The following is a 19150-nucleotide window of genomic DNA, read 5'->3' as shown; positions in this document are numbered from 1 at the left end:
CACAGATCCCTTAATGAAAAATGGCCCTTCTTGGTAGCTGGAGATGGACCCAAAGCGGGAGCCCTTTGAGGGAGGCTGCGTCGGGGTGGCTGTGCGCTCGGCTGCAGCAAAGCATCACGCGACTTAACGTGCCCCTTCGCTTTGGATTGGAGCCTGGGAGCGGTTTGAATTGGCTGTGCTGCCAGCCTGCTGGGAAGCCACCAGCCTGAGGGATGCGGAAAGCAGACCCTGCTTTGTAGCTCTGCTCTCGTCATCCGCCTCGAGCAGCTGTAAAAGGAAAGCCCGTCCCTCCCCAAATCCTGGCGACTGCTGAGCTTTCCTGGGAGCACCGACCTAACGACTGCCTCTGCCCGGCCAAGTTTATCGACACCAGGCAAACCTAGTGCCGCAACGCTTGCAGCTCCAAGGCGTGTGGTTTTTGAGCCTGCTATTTATTTTTGGGAGTGCAGCATCTGATCTTGATTTGGTGTTTCCAGCCTGTGATCTAGGTCGTGTGCTGGATCAGGCGTTAGCTGTTGCTTGGGGGAGCGTGGGGAATTTACGTCCCCTTCCTTGGTCGAAGGGCTTGGAGAAATGCTGATCTGCTCTGCTGCAGATGGGTGTTTGGGGTGGGAGGAGTAATTTTTTTTTTTTTTTTTTTTTTTCAGAAGAAAGCTCCTTGAAAACCTCCTATTTTCCTGTCCTCCTGTGAGGATGGCTCCTGATGTGGCTAGCCACGGGAGGAGCAGTAGATGATAAAAGCTTCGGTGCAGCCTGCTTTCTCTGCGGTTCCCATGGTAGTTGGCTGTCACACATAGATCTAATGTATTCCCTGCCCACAGCAGGATTAAAGCCTTCTGGGAGAAGAATAAGAGGATGCAGGAAAAGGAGATAGGGAAGAAACCAGGAAAAGGAGCAGAGACCATGGCGGGGTAGGGTGCTAGCCCCATCGGAGCAGCAAGGGGCCTCGGAGGACCTCTGCCAGGGAGCAGCCGTCCCAGCTGCCTTCCACCCACGGCAGCGGTGGGATGCCTGGAAGCAGAGGTCCTGTCTGAAAGCTGAAGGCACTGGTGCGTGCTAGAGGAACTTCTTGTCCTTCTGCTGTCGTGGCTCCCAAAGGCATCCTTCGTTTGAGGACGCGCGTTTCCTGTTGGTGATGCTTGCTCTTTTTTTTCTTTTTTTCTTTTTTCTCTGCAGATCCTGACAGCCAATTGTATGATATGGGATATACCCCTGAGGAGGAAGCCCCGGCCTGTCCTGATGAGTTTGATGACTTTGTCACGTTTGAGGCAAGTATGAGTGCTGTTAACTCCTGCAAATGCAAGCTCTATACAGCGTGAGGCTTGAGCACGGAGGGTTTGGCCAGGGGAGAAGAGCAGGGCTCAGGGACGCTTAAAATGTAGTAAAGACAAACCCTTTAATCCTTGAGTGACTGACCCAGGGAATTTGCACCAAGCATTTGGTGCTGTTTAAGTTAAAATTGATGTTCAAGCAAAAACCCGCAGCTAGTGCTGTCTTAGCACGCAGAGCGTGGTGCCCTGGGTGAAAGAGGGAGATTGTTTTTGTGGTGAAACACCAGCACCGTGGGAAGGGTGCCTGCTGCTGTCGTGTTTGTCTCGTGGCTGGAGTTTCTGCGCTTGGAGAACCTGAGCCTGATTTTGAGATGGACCAACCAGGCACCTGCCTGAGAGGTGCAGCGTCGGCACTCGGTGCTGTTTGACCGGTAAAAGGCAGAGCGTAAGGCAAAAATGTAGGGTGGTTTTTTTTTTCCTCTCTGTTCTTTTTTTTTTTTTTTCCCTTTTGTTAAAGTTACGGCCTCCATTCCTCCCTTCCCTTTTGTACTCCTTAGCACAGGAGTGTATCGGAGCCTCTCCAGCTAGAAAGGAGGCTGCTGCGACAGTGTTGTCTGTGTTTGTGGGGTTCGGGGTTTGCTTGGTTTGCTCCGTGCCCGCTGCGTGCCTTCCAGCCTGGAGCAGAAGGTGCTGCAGGTGCCTTCAGAGCGAAGGGCCGGCTGGCTCCCCAGTCCCGCACGGGGACCAAATAGCTTCTTTCTGCTTTTCCTTTTCCAACCTTTCCTCTTCAGGTTTTTGACTCTTGTGTCTTCGTACCCCAGGTGTTTTTATCGCACAAATTGCTGTTGCGAAGGGACTCCCAGCATCCTTTATATTTGCATGCAAATATATCTGTCTTGGTTTTGTATGGTCTGTAATATGTTAGTTTGGCCGCATGTCTCGATAAAAAGCTCAAGCTATTCTTTTGAGTTTCCTCATGATAAACCGGGTGTTGCGCAACTGATCTTCCCCGTGTTAGCGAGAAGCACTGGTCCATCACTTCAGATGACTTGAAGCTCTCGCTTTGATGACTTATGCTCGACGGTCGACCAGGTCATCATCCCATTTCCCAGCCAAGCGTGGGTTTTCTCTTGAGCCGGTTTGCTGGCTCCCGTTCTCGATCAAGTCAACAGACTTGCACCATCACCCTGAGCAAGTCCCTTGTTCCCTTAGGACTGCTCGGATGAACCCAGCCTTAAGAGCATCTGATCCTCCCCAGAAGGTTTTCAAGGACACGTTGACTATTGGATTATTTTTCCTTTTTTGAAAGATAGTTACAAAAGCCAGCGATAGCTGGGTAGAAGGGGGCAGGAAGGGAGATGGGGTTTCGTATTCTTTGTCTGGTACAAGGTCACAAATGTGCTTCTTAACCGCTGGACTGAGCGGTTTACAGGCTGGGATAGCCTGTGTCGCAGTGCTCGTGCAGGCAAGGGCTTTTGCTTTTTGCTCCTCAGACCTGCAATCTTCTGAGATTCAGAGCAGGGATCTTTTCTAAGGGCTAATTTAACGTAGATGAGCTCTGTCAGTGCTGCAAGCTCTTCTGGGCAGGAATACCGACAAGCCGGGTGTGTGCCCTGCTGGGATGAAATACTTGTGCTGCTGGGCCATCGTTTCTGTGAAGCGACAAGGTGATCCAAAGGAAAAAGGTGATGAATTCTGAAATCTCCTTTTCAGAAAGATATAAATGGATTCCGGTACTGAATTCAGAGTAATCATCTAAAGATCAGAGCTCTGTCGGTGTCTACGTTTAATATGCCGAGGCAGCGTTACCCTTGTTGTCTTGGATACATGATTCGAAATAATTTCCAGCCTGCAAGGATTTCGTAGAGGTTCAGCAAATGAGAACAAGATCGAGAAATACCGCTCAGCGTTACAAGTGTAAAAATAAATTGGTGTCTTGGGGCGCGTGGTTTTTTGTTCTCGTTCAGCTGAGCGGCGAGCTCCCGACGTGCGTTTTATTCCACATGTCCTGTAGTAGTGTACCTCGGAAAGCCAGAGCCCTTTCTGGGGGGGGGATGAGAGAAGCCGTCATACAAAACAACCTGCCAGGAGCAGCGAACGAGGGTTTCTCACCGGGGCGCGGTGCTGGCAGAGCTGCCTGCTGGCGGGGGGCGGCCGGCCCTCCTTCCTTAGCTGCAGCAGGCAGCTGCTCTGGAAATCCTAAGACAGAAAACAGAATAAAAGGCCTTTCCCAATATATATTCACCTTGCTTGGATTCACCTGGAAGAGAGGACAGGAGGAAAAAAACCCACCCTTCCAGAAGTGCAGGCATTGCCTTTCCTCCCACACCACCAAAAAGCAATTTCTATTCTCAAATGTCCCCGTTTCACACCTGGGAAGACGGCGCACAGCGAGCACCCCACCTCTAAAATTTGCCATTACGTGGGACCACCGGGCAGCTAAACGGCTTCTTTAACACGACGGCGTCTTTCTCAGCCCCCAAAACGCAAACCGGTGGACTTCAGGCAGCGGGTGAGCCCCTCTTGCTTTGCCAGGGCCGCGGGGTGAAGGAGCACAGGTAGCTTTTCTCCTCTCACGTCACGTCAGAGGACGTTTGAGAGGCGGGCTGCGTTTGCTGTGCCGCGGCGCTGAGAGTAATTGCGGTTACCGGGTTGGGAGTATCGGCTGTGGTCCCCCTTAAACAGCACAAAATCGCGGTGGCTTGAGTGCTCGGCTCTTCCAAGTGTCAGGGCCTTGACGGAGAGCTTTTCTCCTAAATGTTTGTTCAAACAAGTGTAAACAAGTGCTTCAAGCAGTCTAAATGAAAATGTCTTCTCTTTGTTAATAAGGTTGTTCTTCTTGGTGACTCATCCCCTCTTCTGGTGGCTGTCATCAGAGCGAGCCGAACATCTGCGGAAAGCCCTGAGTACCCAGTGCTGGGGTGTCTGCTCTCCGGAGACACCAACCGCCACTTGCATCTTCCAGGAAGGGCGTAAAAGTCTCTGGAAGGGGGCAAGGTCTGAACTTTGACACTTCTCGCAGGGACCTTGGTAATGTCAGATACTTCCAGGATTCAGCCACTGGTGTGGCTCCTGACGTGGCGCGGAGCTTCTGGCTCTCGTTGGGCCTTGCCGGATCTGTTCAGCAGATGGGTCTGACTGTTAAACTCTTTCCAAAGAGGATTTCTAGTTGCGTGGCTCCGCTGAGACAGCGGCTCGCAGGGGGATTGGAAACGCAGGAGCCTGGGTTCCTGCAGCCGCCTGGCTCCTTGTGCGTCCAGCTGTGCTTGCAGGGGGCTCATTGCGATCCCTCGTGCTCCGCTGTCACGCTTGCACGAGGAATCTCATCCCCCCCTACGCCTGCTCCAGAGCAGGGAGAGCATCACCTTGCCGGGGCTGCCTGCTTGCCTGCCTGCCTGCCTGCAGCCTGCCTGCTGCCTGCCTGCCTGCCTGCCTGCAGCCCCAGGGGGAGTGTGTTTCTCCCTGACCGGGGTGGAAGCACGGTGTTGGCAGGGGAGCGGGGTGACAAGCTTACAGCTTTCTACTTCTGCGGGGAAACATCACTGAAAAATAACGACAGCGGGTTTGGCTACCCTGCTTTGTGAAAGCTGTGCAAGGGGAGCTTGGAGTCTGTCTGTCCAGACACCCGAGTCCTCGCCTCTTTACCCCAGGCTGGGCTTTGCCGCTGACTAGCGGGAAGGTAGGAGTTATCCTCGCCTCCCTTGCAAGCTCCCGTGAAGCTCGTGACTCAGATCTGAGGTACACGGACTCGTTTGCGATGCCCTGCGGGGAGGAAAGGTGAATTTGGAGTTAGTTTTCTTGATGCTCACTGTGCCTTGCCCTAGGACAAGGGCTCTGTCCTCTGCCCGGCGTCCTGGGGGCAGATGAGCCCACTGAGCAACGCAGCGCGGGAAGGCTGACTCTCCCAAAATGAAAGCGAGCCACAAAAATTCAGTGAGGAGCTGGAGTTACGCTGGGGTTGGGCATGGAGATGCGTAACCTTAGGTGAGCTGGAGGAGAGGCAGAGCCGGTGCAGGGCTGTGCTCCGTGAAGGCTGGCCAGGAGCGGGACACGCGGGCTCGTGCAAGGTCGTAGGAAGGCTCTTCTGGAGATCTGCGAAACTGGGCAGCCAAAACTCCTGGGGGTGAGAGCTGCGGTGCTGCGCGGCGCTGTGCGGCGGCGTGCACCTTGCGCAGGCCTGTTGCCATCTGCTGGGCGGCCGCCGTGGCTCCTCTCGGCAGCAGCCAGGGAAATGCGTCTCGCTGAGCCGTGCACAGCTGCGAGAGGAATGTATTGCTTTCTCAGATCAGCACTAACCCGGGATGCACCCTGCAAGCCTTATCCCCCCCCCCCAGGAACGTCCCCTCTGGCTAAATGCTCCGTAGCAAGTTGTACAGCACAGAAGGAGTGGATCTGGGGAGTAAAATGGTCCTTGGTGAGGTCCCACATCTAGTTTTGTGCGTTTGGGGAGGAGGGGATGCTCCGGGCTCCCTCCAGCCTGCCTGTCCGGAGGCGCAGCTGGTGGTTGCTGAAAGAACTGTTGCCTCTGTTAAAGTCGGGATTTCTTTTCATGTGGAGCAATTACATTTAATGCTTCTTGAAGAGCAAAAAATTGAGAGTGAGGCAATTTAAATCTACGTTACTGGATTTTTCCAGCTGCTCAGAGTTTCTCAAAGGGGACCAAAGGCTTGGAGGATTCCAGCTGCGCGCTGGTAACAAGGAAGCTGTTGCTGAGAGTGCGTGGTGAACCGCAGCTTGGCTGTGCGGGAGCCGTTCCCTGGAGGCATCAGCTATCGTTCCTCCTGGCTTGCGTTTTGCAAGGAGCCCACGTGGGGTGGTTGTACGAGTCTGCTGGAGACTCACTGTGTCTCCTCCTGGTAGCCCAGCGGACCTCCTGAGCCCTCCTTTCTTATGACAGCCTCCCCAGGAAGAGGTTTTTCCTCCTCTGCCTCTCCGTACCGCTGTTACGGGTAGGTGCGTGTCTGAGAGAGGCCGGCCAGCCTGAACAGACGACGTTCAACTCCGCACCCTTCAAAGGCAGCCTGCCTCCGAGGGGGTTCCGCTCTGCCAGGGACTCTGGGCTGTTCCCCGACCGCCCTGACGCCGGTACGAAGGTCTGCGGTCCTTTGCCGCGCCGGCACTGCTGTACCACCGCGGCGGCGGTGGGGATGGGAAGAGGGAGGTGAGACAGCAGCGCCTGAAGGCTGCAGCCCTTCACCCCTTGGCTCAGGCTTGCTGTACCAGTGCCATTCCCCTGTCTGGAAGGACTGGCCTCAACGGGCTTCTGGTCGCAGGGCTGACCCGAAAGTGTCGTCGTGACCGAATGAAAGAAAATCACAAATTTCTCTCCGAGCTGGCATCTGGAATTGGTGTTAATTTGGTCATAAACAGCTGCTGCACTCGAAACCTTGTAGGTGGCCAGAACTGCAGGGCTGTAAAACGTGACAGATGTCTGTTCATCTCCCTGTCCCTTGGGGAAGCACGCGGAGCCCCGAGCGATGTCCCCGCTGTCCCCAAAGCCTTGCTGCTCCCCTGCACGGAGAGGCGAAGGGAGCTGCCCATCCCCGTCGCACGTGCGGAGCACGCTTTGGCAGCAAACAAGCGAACAGCCTGTATTATCTTTGTATTGATTAGGCACAAGGAAATACAGTCATCAAATTACTAAAACTCCAAGATCAGCCCATGGTGATAACTTGCTAACAGAAGTTAAATTCATACGCTGTACAGACTCAGTACTGCTTGGAGGAAAGGATGGAAGTGTAAATCTGGCACGAAGACTCTAGTTCAGGGTTACGGTGAGAAATTTCTTTGCTGGTTGGACAAGATCCTAGTTGGAGTGTTTGTCTTGCGCAAAATAGGTCGGAAGGAGTTTGGAAAACAAAGACCTTGAAGCCTTATCTTGAGCCGCGAGCCCGGTGCGTGGGACCGAGAACCGTGGGAGCCGGACGGCAGCGCGCCGGGCGGGCTGGGGCGCAGGGGAACGGCGGCATCGGGAGGCTGCGAGCGGGCCAAGCAGCCTTGGAAGCAGAGGTGTCTCAATAAGAGTTTGAAAAGTAAAACTGGCGGTGATTGAGGTTTCCTAATTAGCTTTACTGTAGGGGTATCTGAGTTGGGGCTCCTCGGAGCGGTGCTGGACCTTCCCTGAGGTCTTGCAGCACACACAGAGGAGCTGGGAGAGCAAAAAAGGGGCAGCGACCTGCTCAGTGGAGTAGCAGATCCAGAGCGAGCAAGGAGGAGAGCTCGGGTTAAAGCGTAACTCCCCTGCTGCCGTGCTCCTCAGCAGGAGCCCGTGCTTTTTCGGGAGTCAGCGCGGAAGGTCAACTGGTTATCAAGGTTACAAGATGCTTCCAGTCAGAGTCGCTGAGTCGTAGGACCTGCTCGGGGCACTGTGCTTCAGGAAGGATGTGGCCCAGAGGAAAGTGAGGATAAGCCGGAGCAAATGAGAAAATGTGATTTGTGAAGGTAATGGAAGGAAATAAGGTTGTTTATGCTAGACGGGCACGACTAAGGGAGTCTGAGGTTTGAGGTATGTGAAGTTTCTGTAGAGAGGAAACAGAAAAACAGATAAAAAGCCTCAAAACTTCTGGGTTTGAGCAGCGCATTGCAAACGGCGCGCTGTCAAGGTACTTTTGTCTCCGTATGCCGTTGACTGCCGCGGGGAAGGGAGGACCCCGTGGATCGGGTCACCCCGCGGCGCTGGCTCTGACGGGGCTCCTGCGTTTGCAGAGAGCAGCCGCTTCGGCGAGGGCAACGCAGAGCTCGGGCAGCGGTGGGGCTGGTCTGTTTGGAAATTCGGTTATCGCCCACGACCGAAGCACCAGCCCTTCTTTGAGGGCGATATTGTCATCGCGTGTCGTAAATTGCCGTTTGAGTCACCCAAACGGTGATTGCGATTGCTTATCAGTAGCAAAGTGCTCCCGATCTTCCCCTAGTGAGCAAGGTGAGCTTTATTTATTTTTCTGTTTGTGGCTATAAGGAAGGAATTTGTCATTTAGTGCTTACATATTCACCAGGAATATCAGGAAGGATGAGATAAGCCCTGGAAACCTCTATAGGTCCTCTTCAGAATTAACCTTTTGAATTGGCGAGGGTTTCGTGGGAAAAGGCGGCACGCGCACCTGGAGCGGGGCCGGCCGTTGCGTTGGGGCTTCGAAGGCGTGCTTTTATTTTGGCATTCACGGAGCCGGGAGGGCTGCAGTCACACGGCAGGGAAGTGTGCGTTACTAGCTCGCCTCTCCTTATCGCGGAGGCCGGGAACAAAAGGCGCTGTGTTCCGGACCGGCGCTGAGTCGGTAAGCCTCGCGCCCGGCGGCTCCTGGACTTTGCTTCCCTCCCGCCCCGCAGAAGCAGCCGGCGGCTCCTGGCGGTGCTCGCTCCCGGAGCTGGATTTGATTTGGGCGAGGAGGAGATGTGTCCGCAGGTGGGTTTTGAATGCTAACGCAAAATGAGGAAGGATTGGGTTTCTAGGAGGCAGGTCTCCGGCTCCAGGAGGTGCTGGGAAGAGGCAGGTGGGGCACCCGCCCGACTCGGTGCAGCGTATTTGGGAACTTTATTTAAGGAACATATTTAGGAGGTCTTTCCTCCCTGTAGTCCACATGTGCACATGATGGTATCTTCATAGTCCTCTCTGCCTGGGTCTTCCTGGGGGAGCTGGGCCGGGAGGGCCGGTGGCCGCGGGCTTTGGGTGTGCTGGGGACAGCCCGCGAGATCTGGCGTTTTGTGAGTTGTTCTTTGGGTTTGGGGGAGATGGTTTGGGAGGGTGTTTTCAGTTTGCTCCGACAGATGCAGCACGGTTCTCTTGCCCAGCCTGGAGGGATGTTACCCAGCGTAGCAGCCTTGAAACCCCATTTCGGGGGCTGTGGTGGGAAAGGGGAGGTGCCTTCACCCTAGGCTGAGCGCAGGCTCCCCGGCTTCTCTGAAAAGCAGACGCTGCCCAAATACATGGGAAGGGGCAAATATCGTGGCTGAGAGGTCGGTGCCTTGCTCCCGTGCCAGCCTGCGATGTGGGATTGCTCGGTGGCACGCTGGGTTTCTGGCCGCTGGCGCTCGGGGGCTGAGCTGCCGCGGGGTGTTTCGGGGCTTTGGGGGCTGGTTGTGTTAATGCAGACTCGGGGGGGGGGACTGTAAACGCACCTCGCCTCCCTTCTCCCGGGCTTTAAAGTGATTTAAAGCCAATTTAAGCGCAGGTTGGCTGAGGGCCCTGGTCGCAGTCGGCAGACAAGGGTGTTCTTGGGGGGTGGTTTTCGTAGCCGGTCCGTCTCCTCCCGTCCGTCCTGCGTGCGATCAGAGCTGGCGTTCATCGTGAATCGGCTCGCGCTTGCTGGGAAAACAGAGTCGGTTTTCCTTTTCCTCTCCCCCCGGCTTCCCTTCCTGAGCTTCCGGGTGTTTGTGGCCAAGGACAGAGAACTTTGGGATGCCGGGACGGCTCCGGGCAGAAAATGCCTGGGAGGAACCTCCCTGGGAGCCAGGCTTTGCTCTTCTCTCCAAGGCAGCCTTACCTGAGCTTGGGCTAAAGCTTCTGTCCGTCACAGTCCAAAGCTTAACTTGTCCCCGCCTAGACCTTGCAGGTGACTCTCAATAGTCTTATTTCCTTTCCTCACGCTTAAGCAGCTTTTTTTTTTTTTTTTTTTTTTAATCAACGTGGTTTTTATAGCGCTTTACAGCATTTAATCAAACGGTCTTTTTCCACTGTGCAATCAAATGCCTGAATAGATGAACTGCTGCTGGAGAAGTCTCCTAAAGGCGTTTTATCAGGGCGCGTTATGTCACCCCAACGCCGATTTCATCCATTTATTTCCTTCTGGAAGCAGGAGGGCTCGCTGCCGGGCTTCCGCATCCCCGGGGTTTTGCCGAAGGCGTTTGAAGAGGCGGCAGACAGGTCTGGCACCGGGGGACGTACCTCGTGGAGGAGTTGGGAGTCGGGGACGGGAACTTCAGTCGGACCGCGGTCCTGTTTCAGTTCAGGGGTTGCGTGTGTGCGTGCGGCCCAGTTTTAAGGTCTGAGGTTTACCTGAAGCACCTAAGGGTATGTTTTATTTGATTAAAAACTTGAAATACGTTGATACTGCTGACGCCAAGCCCATTCGGAACGTGATGGGGACGTTCCTGGCAAGTCCCCTGGGACACTTGTTGTCTAGCCTGGCTGTCCCAAGCCTACGGACGTCTTTAAGTGTATAGTGTTCAGGTTTGTTTTAAAGCTGGAAATAGTGCTTATTTTCTCCCTGCTCACAAAAAAAAAAAGCAAATTTGGCCAAAGGAGAGATGTGGCGGGGGGGTTTAAAGGGTCAGTGCGCACACCGGCTGCTCGGGAGGCCGTTTTCTGCGACCTGTGCCTGCACCTTTGCCCAGGGGCTTTGCCTTGCCCTCGCGTTTGGTAATACCTTACCCAAGGCCCCTTGTTTTGCCTATCTTCTCCTCGCATCTTTTCTTAAGGTTTAGTTATTTAATCTGTGATGAAATGTAAAGCAAAGTTCTCCACGCTCGTGCTCGGGGAGAAGGACTTTGTTTACAGTTTCAACTGCCTCTCTATTCATTGACCATGTAGGTTTAATTTTAATAGAGCTCTCTGTTTGAAATCTCATCTGGGCTAGTATTAAAAGAGGAAAAAAAATTCTCCTTTGCTAAAGAAAATTTCCAAAATTGTGTTCCAGGTTATCTTTTTTTAAAAAAAAAAAAAATAAATAAATAAATCACTGCACATGTGGCTGAAGGAGGATGCTCAATGTGCTGTTCTGGTGGCTCCTCCTAGCTCTAAGGGGTTGCTCCCTCGTTCAGCCCATCCGTACCCATATTTCCCATCTGTTTTGTAACAATTTGATAGATAAATCATCTTAACGAAGGGCACTGAGATGTTGTGATGCCCTGAGCTGGTATGCTCTGTGTTGAGAGGGCCAGCAATGGTGACCACGACAGGGTGGGTTTTAATCAATCAGCTTGTGGGTTGGAATGTTTTGGTTTTGTTTGGGTTGGTTTGGGTTTTTTTTCCCTTTGCAATAGTTGTCTTTACTTTGTGCTCATCGTACTACTTCACTGTATACTTAAATTTAAGCTTTTCCAGTGGGAAGGTTTTTCTTTGCATTTAAAAAACCAACCAACCAACCACACAGCAGCATTTACTCTGGAGTCTGCAAGCAAAGTTATTTCCACTTCGACATTAAATCTTTTCCAAACAGGCCAAAAGTATCCCTTTGAAGCATGCAGGTCAGCCTGCCGATGTGGATGGCACACAGATGCGGTGCGGGCTGGAGATGGAGTTTTTTTCCCCCCTGAAAGCAAAACATAACCAGTGTTGGAACACAACGTTGTCCGCTACGCTGAAGCCTGGCCTCTCCTAAACTCGACGTACGCTGCAGATGGCTTGGAAAAGCACCGGAATTGCTGGAGCACGCCTTCCTCTGGAGGCTGGGGAGCTGCCGGGCTCGGCTCGGGGATGTCCCGGCGTGTGCGTGAGCCAGCCGGCAGACCAAGCCTCCGCGTCCAAATCTCCCTTGTTCACCTGAACAGTGTTTCTAGGAAGCGCGGCATAAATCCAGCAAAGCACTTAAGCAAGTCCCCTGGCTTTAGGTATATAAGTAGTCCTGCTGGATTTATGCTTTTTTAAGGTTTATGAGGCTTTTGGTTTTATCTCGAAGGCTAGCGAAAGCCGCCTTCTCCTGTGCTCGGGATGACATTCGCTGCAGCAGCGTCTCCTCTGAATTGAGTTCCTCTGAACAGCCCCGTCTTCTCCTGATGCCGACTTTAGACTCCGGTTCTGCGAAGCATTATGTCGTGTTTAACTTCGGTGTGGTGTCCTAGGGAGATGCTGCTGTCCGTAGGTCAGCAGGGGTCCGTGAAAGCTGAACCAAGCTTACCAGAGGGGCTCCTGTCTGTCTCCATCCGTCATCCAGCTTGAGGGTGGTCCGTTGGCACGGGGGCTGATGAGAGCGCTCAGCAGGGAGCAAAGCCAGGGGGTTCGCTCGGGGTCCGTGCAGAATAGGAACCGCCGTTGTGCGGTTCTCCATCCATCCCTTCAAGGTTTTCAGAGCACCTCTGCAAAGTTCTTGCTCTTCGTTTTTGGCCTCACACGTCTCGAGCCGGCCTGGGAATTTGTGGGTGAAGGAAATGAGGCGTTGGTTGTGTCTTGAGCCGCTTCGCACCAGTGAAAGCTGCAGAAGTTCTTTGGGGTGTGGAGTATCTACCCGAAACAGGAGAATCAGCGTTTGCGAAGTCTAGGCAGCACGATGGCAGCGGGACGTGTGTCTGGTCCTCTCCTGCCGTACAAATACGGCACGTGCCCTAAAAGCTGCTCTTCTACCGGAGGGCAACGTCTGCAGCAACGAGCAGGACTCTTCCGTCCTGCCGCATCCATACCCTGCTTTGAATGCAGAGCTTTAACGTAATTTTTCCTTCTGCTGTCACAAGGACAGTACGTCTGTGTATTTTCTGTCCGGCTGCTGTAATCCAGGGCTTGGAGAAATCTCGTTTTCTTGAAAATCCTTGGAAAAAGCACTGAAAGCTGCTCTGTGTGCTCTCTGGCAGAGGAAGAGAGGTTCGCTTCAATGTCGGTGCCTGCGTTCGAAAGGCTGCTGCTTTCCCCGCTGCCGCGCCAGAGCGGGTGCAGCCAGCAGCTGAGCAAGTCTGAGATCCCGTTGGCTGAACTTCAGATGGAGCAAAAGGTTTTCTCACGAGCATCTTTTTCTCTTGAAGCCAGGCAGGATGGCTCCCGTCCCTCTGCCCGACACCTCCGGTGACAGGGAATCAGCTGGAGCTCAGCGCCAGCACTGACAGATCCCACCACGACTGAGATCCCGGAGCCAAAAATGATTTGATTTGTTCTGAGGGAAGGGGAAGGGGAAATCCCGTAGATGCTGGGAAACGAGCTGGCACTTTGATGGGTAACAAGAGCTTTTGCTTCAGGAGGGTTTTTCTTGCAGTGCTCCCACGGCTCTCCTCCGAACGCCGGGATGGTTCCAGGCTCAGCACCATGTGTGTCCAGGGAAAACCGTCCCTGCCCGTGTGTACAAGCGGGACCGAAGGTGAAGAACTGGGAAGAAAACCTCCGTGCTCGTAGCATGAGGTCTTAAAAACCAAATTGTGCTTCTTTCCTAGAGCCTGCAGCAGGAACGGATGTGGTGAAGTAGTGCAAAAGATTTGAGGTGCTGCTCCAGCTGAAGTTAGACCCTGTGATGAAGATTTATAAACCAGCCTATTTTCTGTTCAGGGGTGGAAGGTGCTCCCCTGTTGCTAGATGGGGGAGAAAAAGTGCTGTAAGGGCTAACTGGTAGTTTTGAATGGTGGTTTTTGCAGAGGATTCAGATTAATAATGTGGCCTCGTAAAACGGAGGGGGTGAAAGCAATGGTGATCAGAACCGCTGAGTAAGCGGTGAGTAATCCCCCCCTATCCTGGACTCGACAAATCCGTAGTCACTCACAACAAAATCTCCCTCCAACTCTTATTTCGTATATATTTCTGCAACCTGTTTTCCAAACGCTGCTGTTGCGAAGCGAGCGCGGCCCAAAGGCCACGGTGCGCCCTGGGGTGCACCCTGGGGTGTCCTTGGACCTGGAGACAGAGCGTCACCCGGACGTGGGGTACGGCTCACGCTGGCTTTAGGAGGTTGGATTTCTGTGCTTAGAAATGCAACGCGGCGGTAATTAGCTGCCCCGTGTGTTTTGTCCTGCTCTGCGATGAAACCCCGTGCTTATAATATCTTATTTTTTTTTCCTCTTGTGGGTTTTTTTACCAGGCTAATGAGGTGACTGACAGTGCTTACATGGGCTCAGAGAGCACGTACAGCGAGTGCGAAACCTTCACGGATGAAGACACCAGCACACTAGTACATCACGAGATGCACGACGAAGTAGAAACGGACAGTGCCATCGACTCCACCGTGCACTCGGAGTTCACGGATCCCATCGAGGAGCCGGAGCATGGGTGAGTGGGAATGACGAGGAGCAAAACTCACCGTACGGGGCAGGACACGGGCAAACTGGGAGCAGACCGGGACGGAGGGAGACGCAGCCTGAGGATTTAAAATAAAGTGGGCTGAGTCTGTCTTGCTGAAACTGGTTGGTTTGTTCTTTGTATTTGTAACTTCGTGCAAGACCAAAATAGCTCTTCTTGAAGAATAATGATAATAATTAGACTGCACCATGTGTAGGCTGTTTTGGAGCTTGGCCTGGCAATCTCTTTGAGTTAATCGTTACTTGCCTTGGGAGAACTTCTGTACCCTCATTAGCGTCTTTAACCTCTAAAATAAGTTCTCAGATGATCCAAACACCTGAAATACTTGCCGTTTTTAATCTATCACTTAAGCCAGAAACGCAACATACAATTTTCAAGTCAGGAGGGGAACTCATCGTATTCTTGTTTTACCTAAACACGCGCGTGCCCTTTGATGTGCAACCGCCTCGTGTAATAACTAGTTTTAAACTTGTGCCTGAAGCGCTGAAGTGCGAGCTGAGATCTTCTTCCCCGGGTCTGAACCGCTGCGGGCGAAACTGCTCCTGGGCCCTCCTCATTTCCTAGATTTTGCAGGAAAAGTGGGTTTTGGGGTGAAACTGGGATGCCGGCAGGCGGGAGGGGAAGGAATAACTCCTTTAATAGTGACCCAAAAGCCCCGGTCTGTGCCGAAACCTCTGGAACCATCATCACTTAAGGTCCGCTGACGCACGGAAGCTTTTTGGCCAAACCCCCATCACCCAGGCTCGGTGCTTTGGTGAGTACTTGCAGTTCCCGTTGCTTTTAGAAAGCACGGGGCTTCCCTCCCACCCCAAAATCGCATCGGAGCTGCGGCGGGCGGTCAGTGCTGCTGGGCGCTCGGCGCCAGGGCTGAAAGGGTGCTAGGGATTAGGGAAGAAATGGGATTAGCTGGCTAGGCTCTCCTCAGCCGAGCGCGTTCAGCTCAGTGAGAGTTAAATCGGGATATAATCGGTCGCTGAGCTCCCCGACCACCGAGCGGAGGGTCTCTGGAGGGGCCATGGCAGCCTGCGTGCGCCCTCGTCCTCTGGGGAAAATGCCGTGCCTCGGATTCACCTGCCTGTAGGTACAAAATACTTTGCTTGGGATTTTTTTTTTAAGATTATTAGGTTGTTGTTGAGGCTTCTCTGCTAGTCCCAGTGTGGGCTTGGGAAGGTCGGGTGTCCTTTGGGTGCTCTGGCCAAGCGCAGCGGTGCCTGTTGCCAGGTGTGTTAAATGTGCGTGAGTTCCAGGTTGCCCAAAAAAAAAAAAAAAAAATCAAGGAAAAAGTTCATTTGGCTTAAAGATTTGGAAAACTTGAGACTGAAACCTCTGGAAGTCCGTTCCCAAGTTGTCGAGGGCTGGTTTTTGGTGCCGTCAAACCCCGGGCAGGCCAACAGTTCCACACCTGTAGCGCCCAGAGCTCTTCCAGGGGACAGTCAGTAAGTACAATCCGACCGGCGCGGCTGGCAGACTGAATCAAAGCTCCAACACTGCTTTGCAGTAGCTGTTAAAGCTCAACGCACCTTAGCTGGTTTGAGCTTAAGTGTGGTTATTTAGGCTGTGTGTAGTAAAGATTAGTTGAACTCTGGATCTCGAAACAGCTAGAGCCATCAGTAGGTGTGCATGAAACACTCGCACTGTTTATTGCCCGAAGCATCCCTGGGTTTCCAGGTGCCCGACCAGATCTGCTTCTGTACGCCGCTTGTCCAAAGCACAGCCCCAAATTTAGAGATTTGGGCTTGGGTTTTGCTTGCGAGTTAAAAATTCCACCCCCTGCCTTCTATTCCTGGAGAGATTTCCGACGTTTTCGGGAATGGTCTGCTGGGTGCAGTGCCTGACTCAGCGCTGGGGAGGATGGGTTTCTGACGGATCCCGCTGCGGGAATAACGGTGCTTCTCAAGGGAGATGTGCCGATGTCCACAAGCTGGACTGGACTTGTCTGCGGTCAAATAGAGATCTGCTGCTGTTTTGGCTGGAAGCTTGACATGTTTTTATTAGCGGGATAAGGGCAAATCCTTCAGATTGGTGCAGGTTTTTGTCATAAATGGCTTAGCTGTAATCTTTTTTTCTTTCTGATTTAGTACAGCAATCTAGTCATATCCCCATTTTCCCTCTCCTAGCAAGTGGATGAAGATGGGGGCGTAGCCTGAAATACCCGGTTTTTATAATAATGCAATTTTAAAATTTTTTTTTTAGCATTGAATTTTGGAGAGGAGAGCAGTGCTAGCCTCCCCCCCCCCAAAAAAAAACACATACCTGTGGCTCACAGACACGTGGGCTGCTTTCACAGCCTGGTTCTTACGAATCCCCCCCCCCACCTTTTTCCCCCTCCGGTTTAATTTAAAACCCTCTGCAGTCCCGGGCAGGGAAGCCCTCGGAGCGGGCGCATGCTGCCGCGGTGGCTCGGCTTCATACAACGCTGCGCGCGTGAAAAGACGCTTACGGAAACGATGACTTCTGTGCTGAGCTGTGTGTGTGTGTCCCCCCAAAGCAAGGGACGTCCCAGGACCCGCGCTGGGCGTGCTCAGTGTTTAGGCTGAGGCTTAACACGCTACAGCCTTCTAGATCGGTGTTAAAAACACGTGAAACAGCATTCCCCCTCCCCAAGATTGTCGTGAGCGTGTACGACGTGTTCCCGGGAGGAGCGGGGAAAGGGCCCCTTTGTCCGGCCGGGGGGTCTGTCGCTGCCGGGTTTGGCAGCTGCCTGTAACCCGCCGGGATTTGTGTTGTGGACGGGGGGGGTTTGCGGTGTTAAATCCTGGTGCTGGGCTCTTGATAGGATTATACAGCAGGAAGCGAGCGTGAGCCCAGCGCACAGGCTGACCATGTAACTCAAAACGTATTTAGGGTGCGTTTGAGATGTGTCGAGCTTTTTCTCTGCCGTGCTTTCGGTCGCGCCCACGCGAGGGTTTGCCACCAGCCCTGGGTGCTGTTGCAAGTCTGAGTGCCCCCGACTCCTGCGGTGCAGCCGCCAGAGGAGTGAAAAAAGCCTTGGTTTGTTGTGGAAAAAATAAAATTTCTGGAAACTTCCTGGTGGTGCCCGGGCTGCCCCTTCGGCGTTGAAGGCAGAGGGTGAATTGCGCTGTAAGGAAGAGCTAGCTCGGTCTGCCGAAACGGGAGACGTGACTTGGAAAGCGGATCGGATGCAATTGGAAGGGCTGCCGCCGTGGCCGCCCTCTAACGCCTTCCCCTCTGTTCCCACAGATCCCACCCGCACGACCTGCCCCTGGGCTCGGACCTCAGCCACTCCATCGTTACGGTCATTAGCGGAGAGGAGCATTTTGAGGATTACGGAGAAGGGAATGAAGCAGATTTGTTCTCGGACAGCTTGTGTAATGGGGAAAGCAGCTTTAACAGCTCCTCGTTCCTCTCTCCCAGGTAATGCTCAGCACAGCGCTGGCAATGTTTTAACCACTTTCAGATGCTTAGTGTCTTTGTCTAGGCTTTGCGTGTGCGAGAGTTGTTTCCTTTGGGTTTACACACTAGTCATTCCTGGCAAACTTTGGATACAACGGGATAATCGGCTCAGAAGTGGAAGAGTATTTGCCTCCCTCGGTCTTTCCTTTTCCTGAGCAGCGCCCACCCTCCCACCCAGAGGCACTAACGCCCGGCAGCAGAACGAAGAGCAGTCTGTGTTTCACAAGCATCCAGGGCAGCGTCACGTTCCCACCCCTGTTCGGGATGTGGCTCCTCGCAGAACCTTCCAGTAGAGAAAACCACCGTGCGGCTTTACCCCTGGTGCTGTTGGATGACTTTTTGTCGTCTTTCTCTCCTTCGCTTGCGATTTTGGCTTTGATACGATGCTTGCTTGGATTTGCACAAGCCGCGGCAGCCTTCCTTCTGTAGGCAGCCGAAGGGATAGGTGGGACAAGAAGCAGGCTGTAGCGTTCTCCTGTACCCCTTGTGTTAGGGTCTGGAACGAGGGAAACGTCGGTTTTCCAACCCATGCAGGGTGAACCAAGGAGCTGGTATGACAGTATAAAACCCATAAATACTTACTTTCTAAGGAAATAAAGTAAAAGCTGGAATGATCATCCACTGCTGCAGCCCACAAAGTCTCTGCCATGACCGATCACACCGGGAACGCGTGTTCCTCCATCAGGCAGTGCATCTCTGCACGAGGCAGGAGTGGTCCCTGCCAGCCACACGCTTGTGTTGAAGACAAGAACGTCCTTTTTTCCTTTGAGGTGATACATATTCGCTGTTTCTGCAGCAGTGTAAACCTGTTGTAACTTTTTTTTTCCTGCTGCCTGTTTCCTACCAGCTTCCCAAAGCCCTTCGTAGACTTTGGGCAATTCTGGTGGCACAGGGCTGACAGGGAAGAAGTGCTGTCAAACCTCCTCCTGCAGGTCAGGGCTGACTTTTCTTTTTTTGCTGGTCCAGCGGAAATTTTGAAGATGTTAACTTAACCCACAACAGGAGAGCGGTGCTGTAAAGCATGCCTAACCCATTATTTCAGGAAACCAGAGCTTGACGCGACGGGATACGCTGCAGCGGAAGGGACGTGTCGCTCATCCAGACTCGTCCTTCGATTGCACTGTGCGGAAATGCTGAGCCCGGTTGTCTGTACCGGTGCTGCAGCGTAGGAAGCGCTCACAGATAAAAACCAGCCTTGGTGTTCGAGTTTCTCCTTGAGGGTGGGCCTCCAACCTGGTCCACAATGCTCCTGGCAAGAAAATACTCAGCTAAAGGAGCTTTGGAATCAGTTAAACTATTTCTTTATTATCCGTCTGGAGCTCCCAGGTTGCCTGTGCTCCCGGTGTTCGGATCTGGCTCTGTCAGGGCACCGTCTCCCCTCTGCCGCTCTGTCTCTTTGGATCTTATCCACGAGATCATGCTCCGCAGCATCTTTCCTCTGTCGGGAGGGGCTCGCTCGGCATGTAGCCGCACGGCTCGTGGCGGTTTGTGCTGGAGACTCGCTGCTGGGGCTTGCTGGGGAGACAGGCTGCAGATAAACCCT

The 19150-nt window shown here is 53.3% G+C and overlaps 1 protein-coding gene across 9 annotated transcripts in view; it reads left to right on the top strand.

Moving 5' to 3' along the window:
• RAB11FIP3 (RAB11 family interacting protein 3) overlaps positions 1-19150 on the top strand; it is a 77035-nt gene that overhangs the window by 37120 nt on the left and 20765 nt on the right. For 3 of the 9 annotated variants that reach the window (XM_075767132.1, XM_075767134.1, XM_075767133.1), the window contains exons 3-5: positions 1177-1268; positions 13976-14163; positions 17395-17568. In XM_075767132.1, coding sequence (XP_075623247.1) covers positions 1177-1268; positions 13976-14163; positions 17395-17568 — 454 coding nt within the window. Of the gene's footprint in view, positions 1-647; positions 1050-1176; positions 1269-4247; positions 4269-7567; positions 7713-8448; positions 8671-13799; positions 13821-13975; positions 14164-17394; positions 17569-19150 lie in introns of those variants that run through there. The other 6 variants (XM_075767135.1, XM_075767137.1, XM_075767139.1 and 3 more) reach the window with 6 other exon arrangements.

This window comes from Balearica regulorum, chromosome 15, assembly GCF_011004875.1.
Source record: "Balearica regulorum gibbericeps isolate bBalReg1 chromosome 15, bBalReg1.pri, whole genome shotgun sequence".
NCBI lineage: Eukaryota > Metazoa > Chordata > Aves > Gruiformes > Gruidae > Balearica > Balearica regulorum.
The sequence above is the reverse complement of the archived record's forward strand: the minus strand, read 5'-3'. Positions and strand labels throughout refer to the sequence as shown.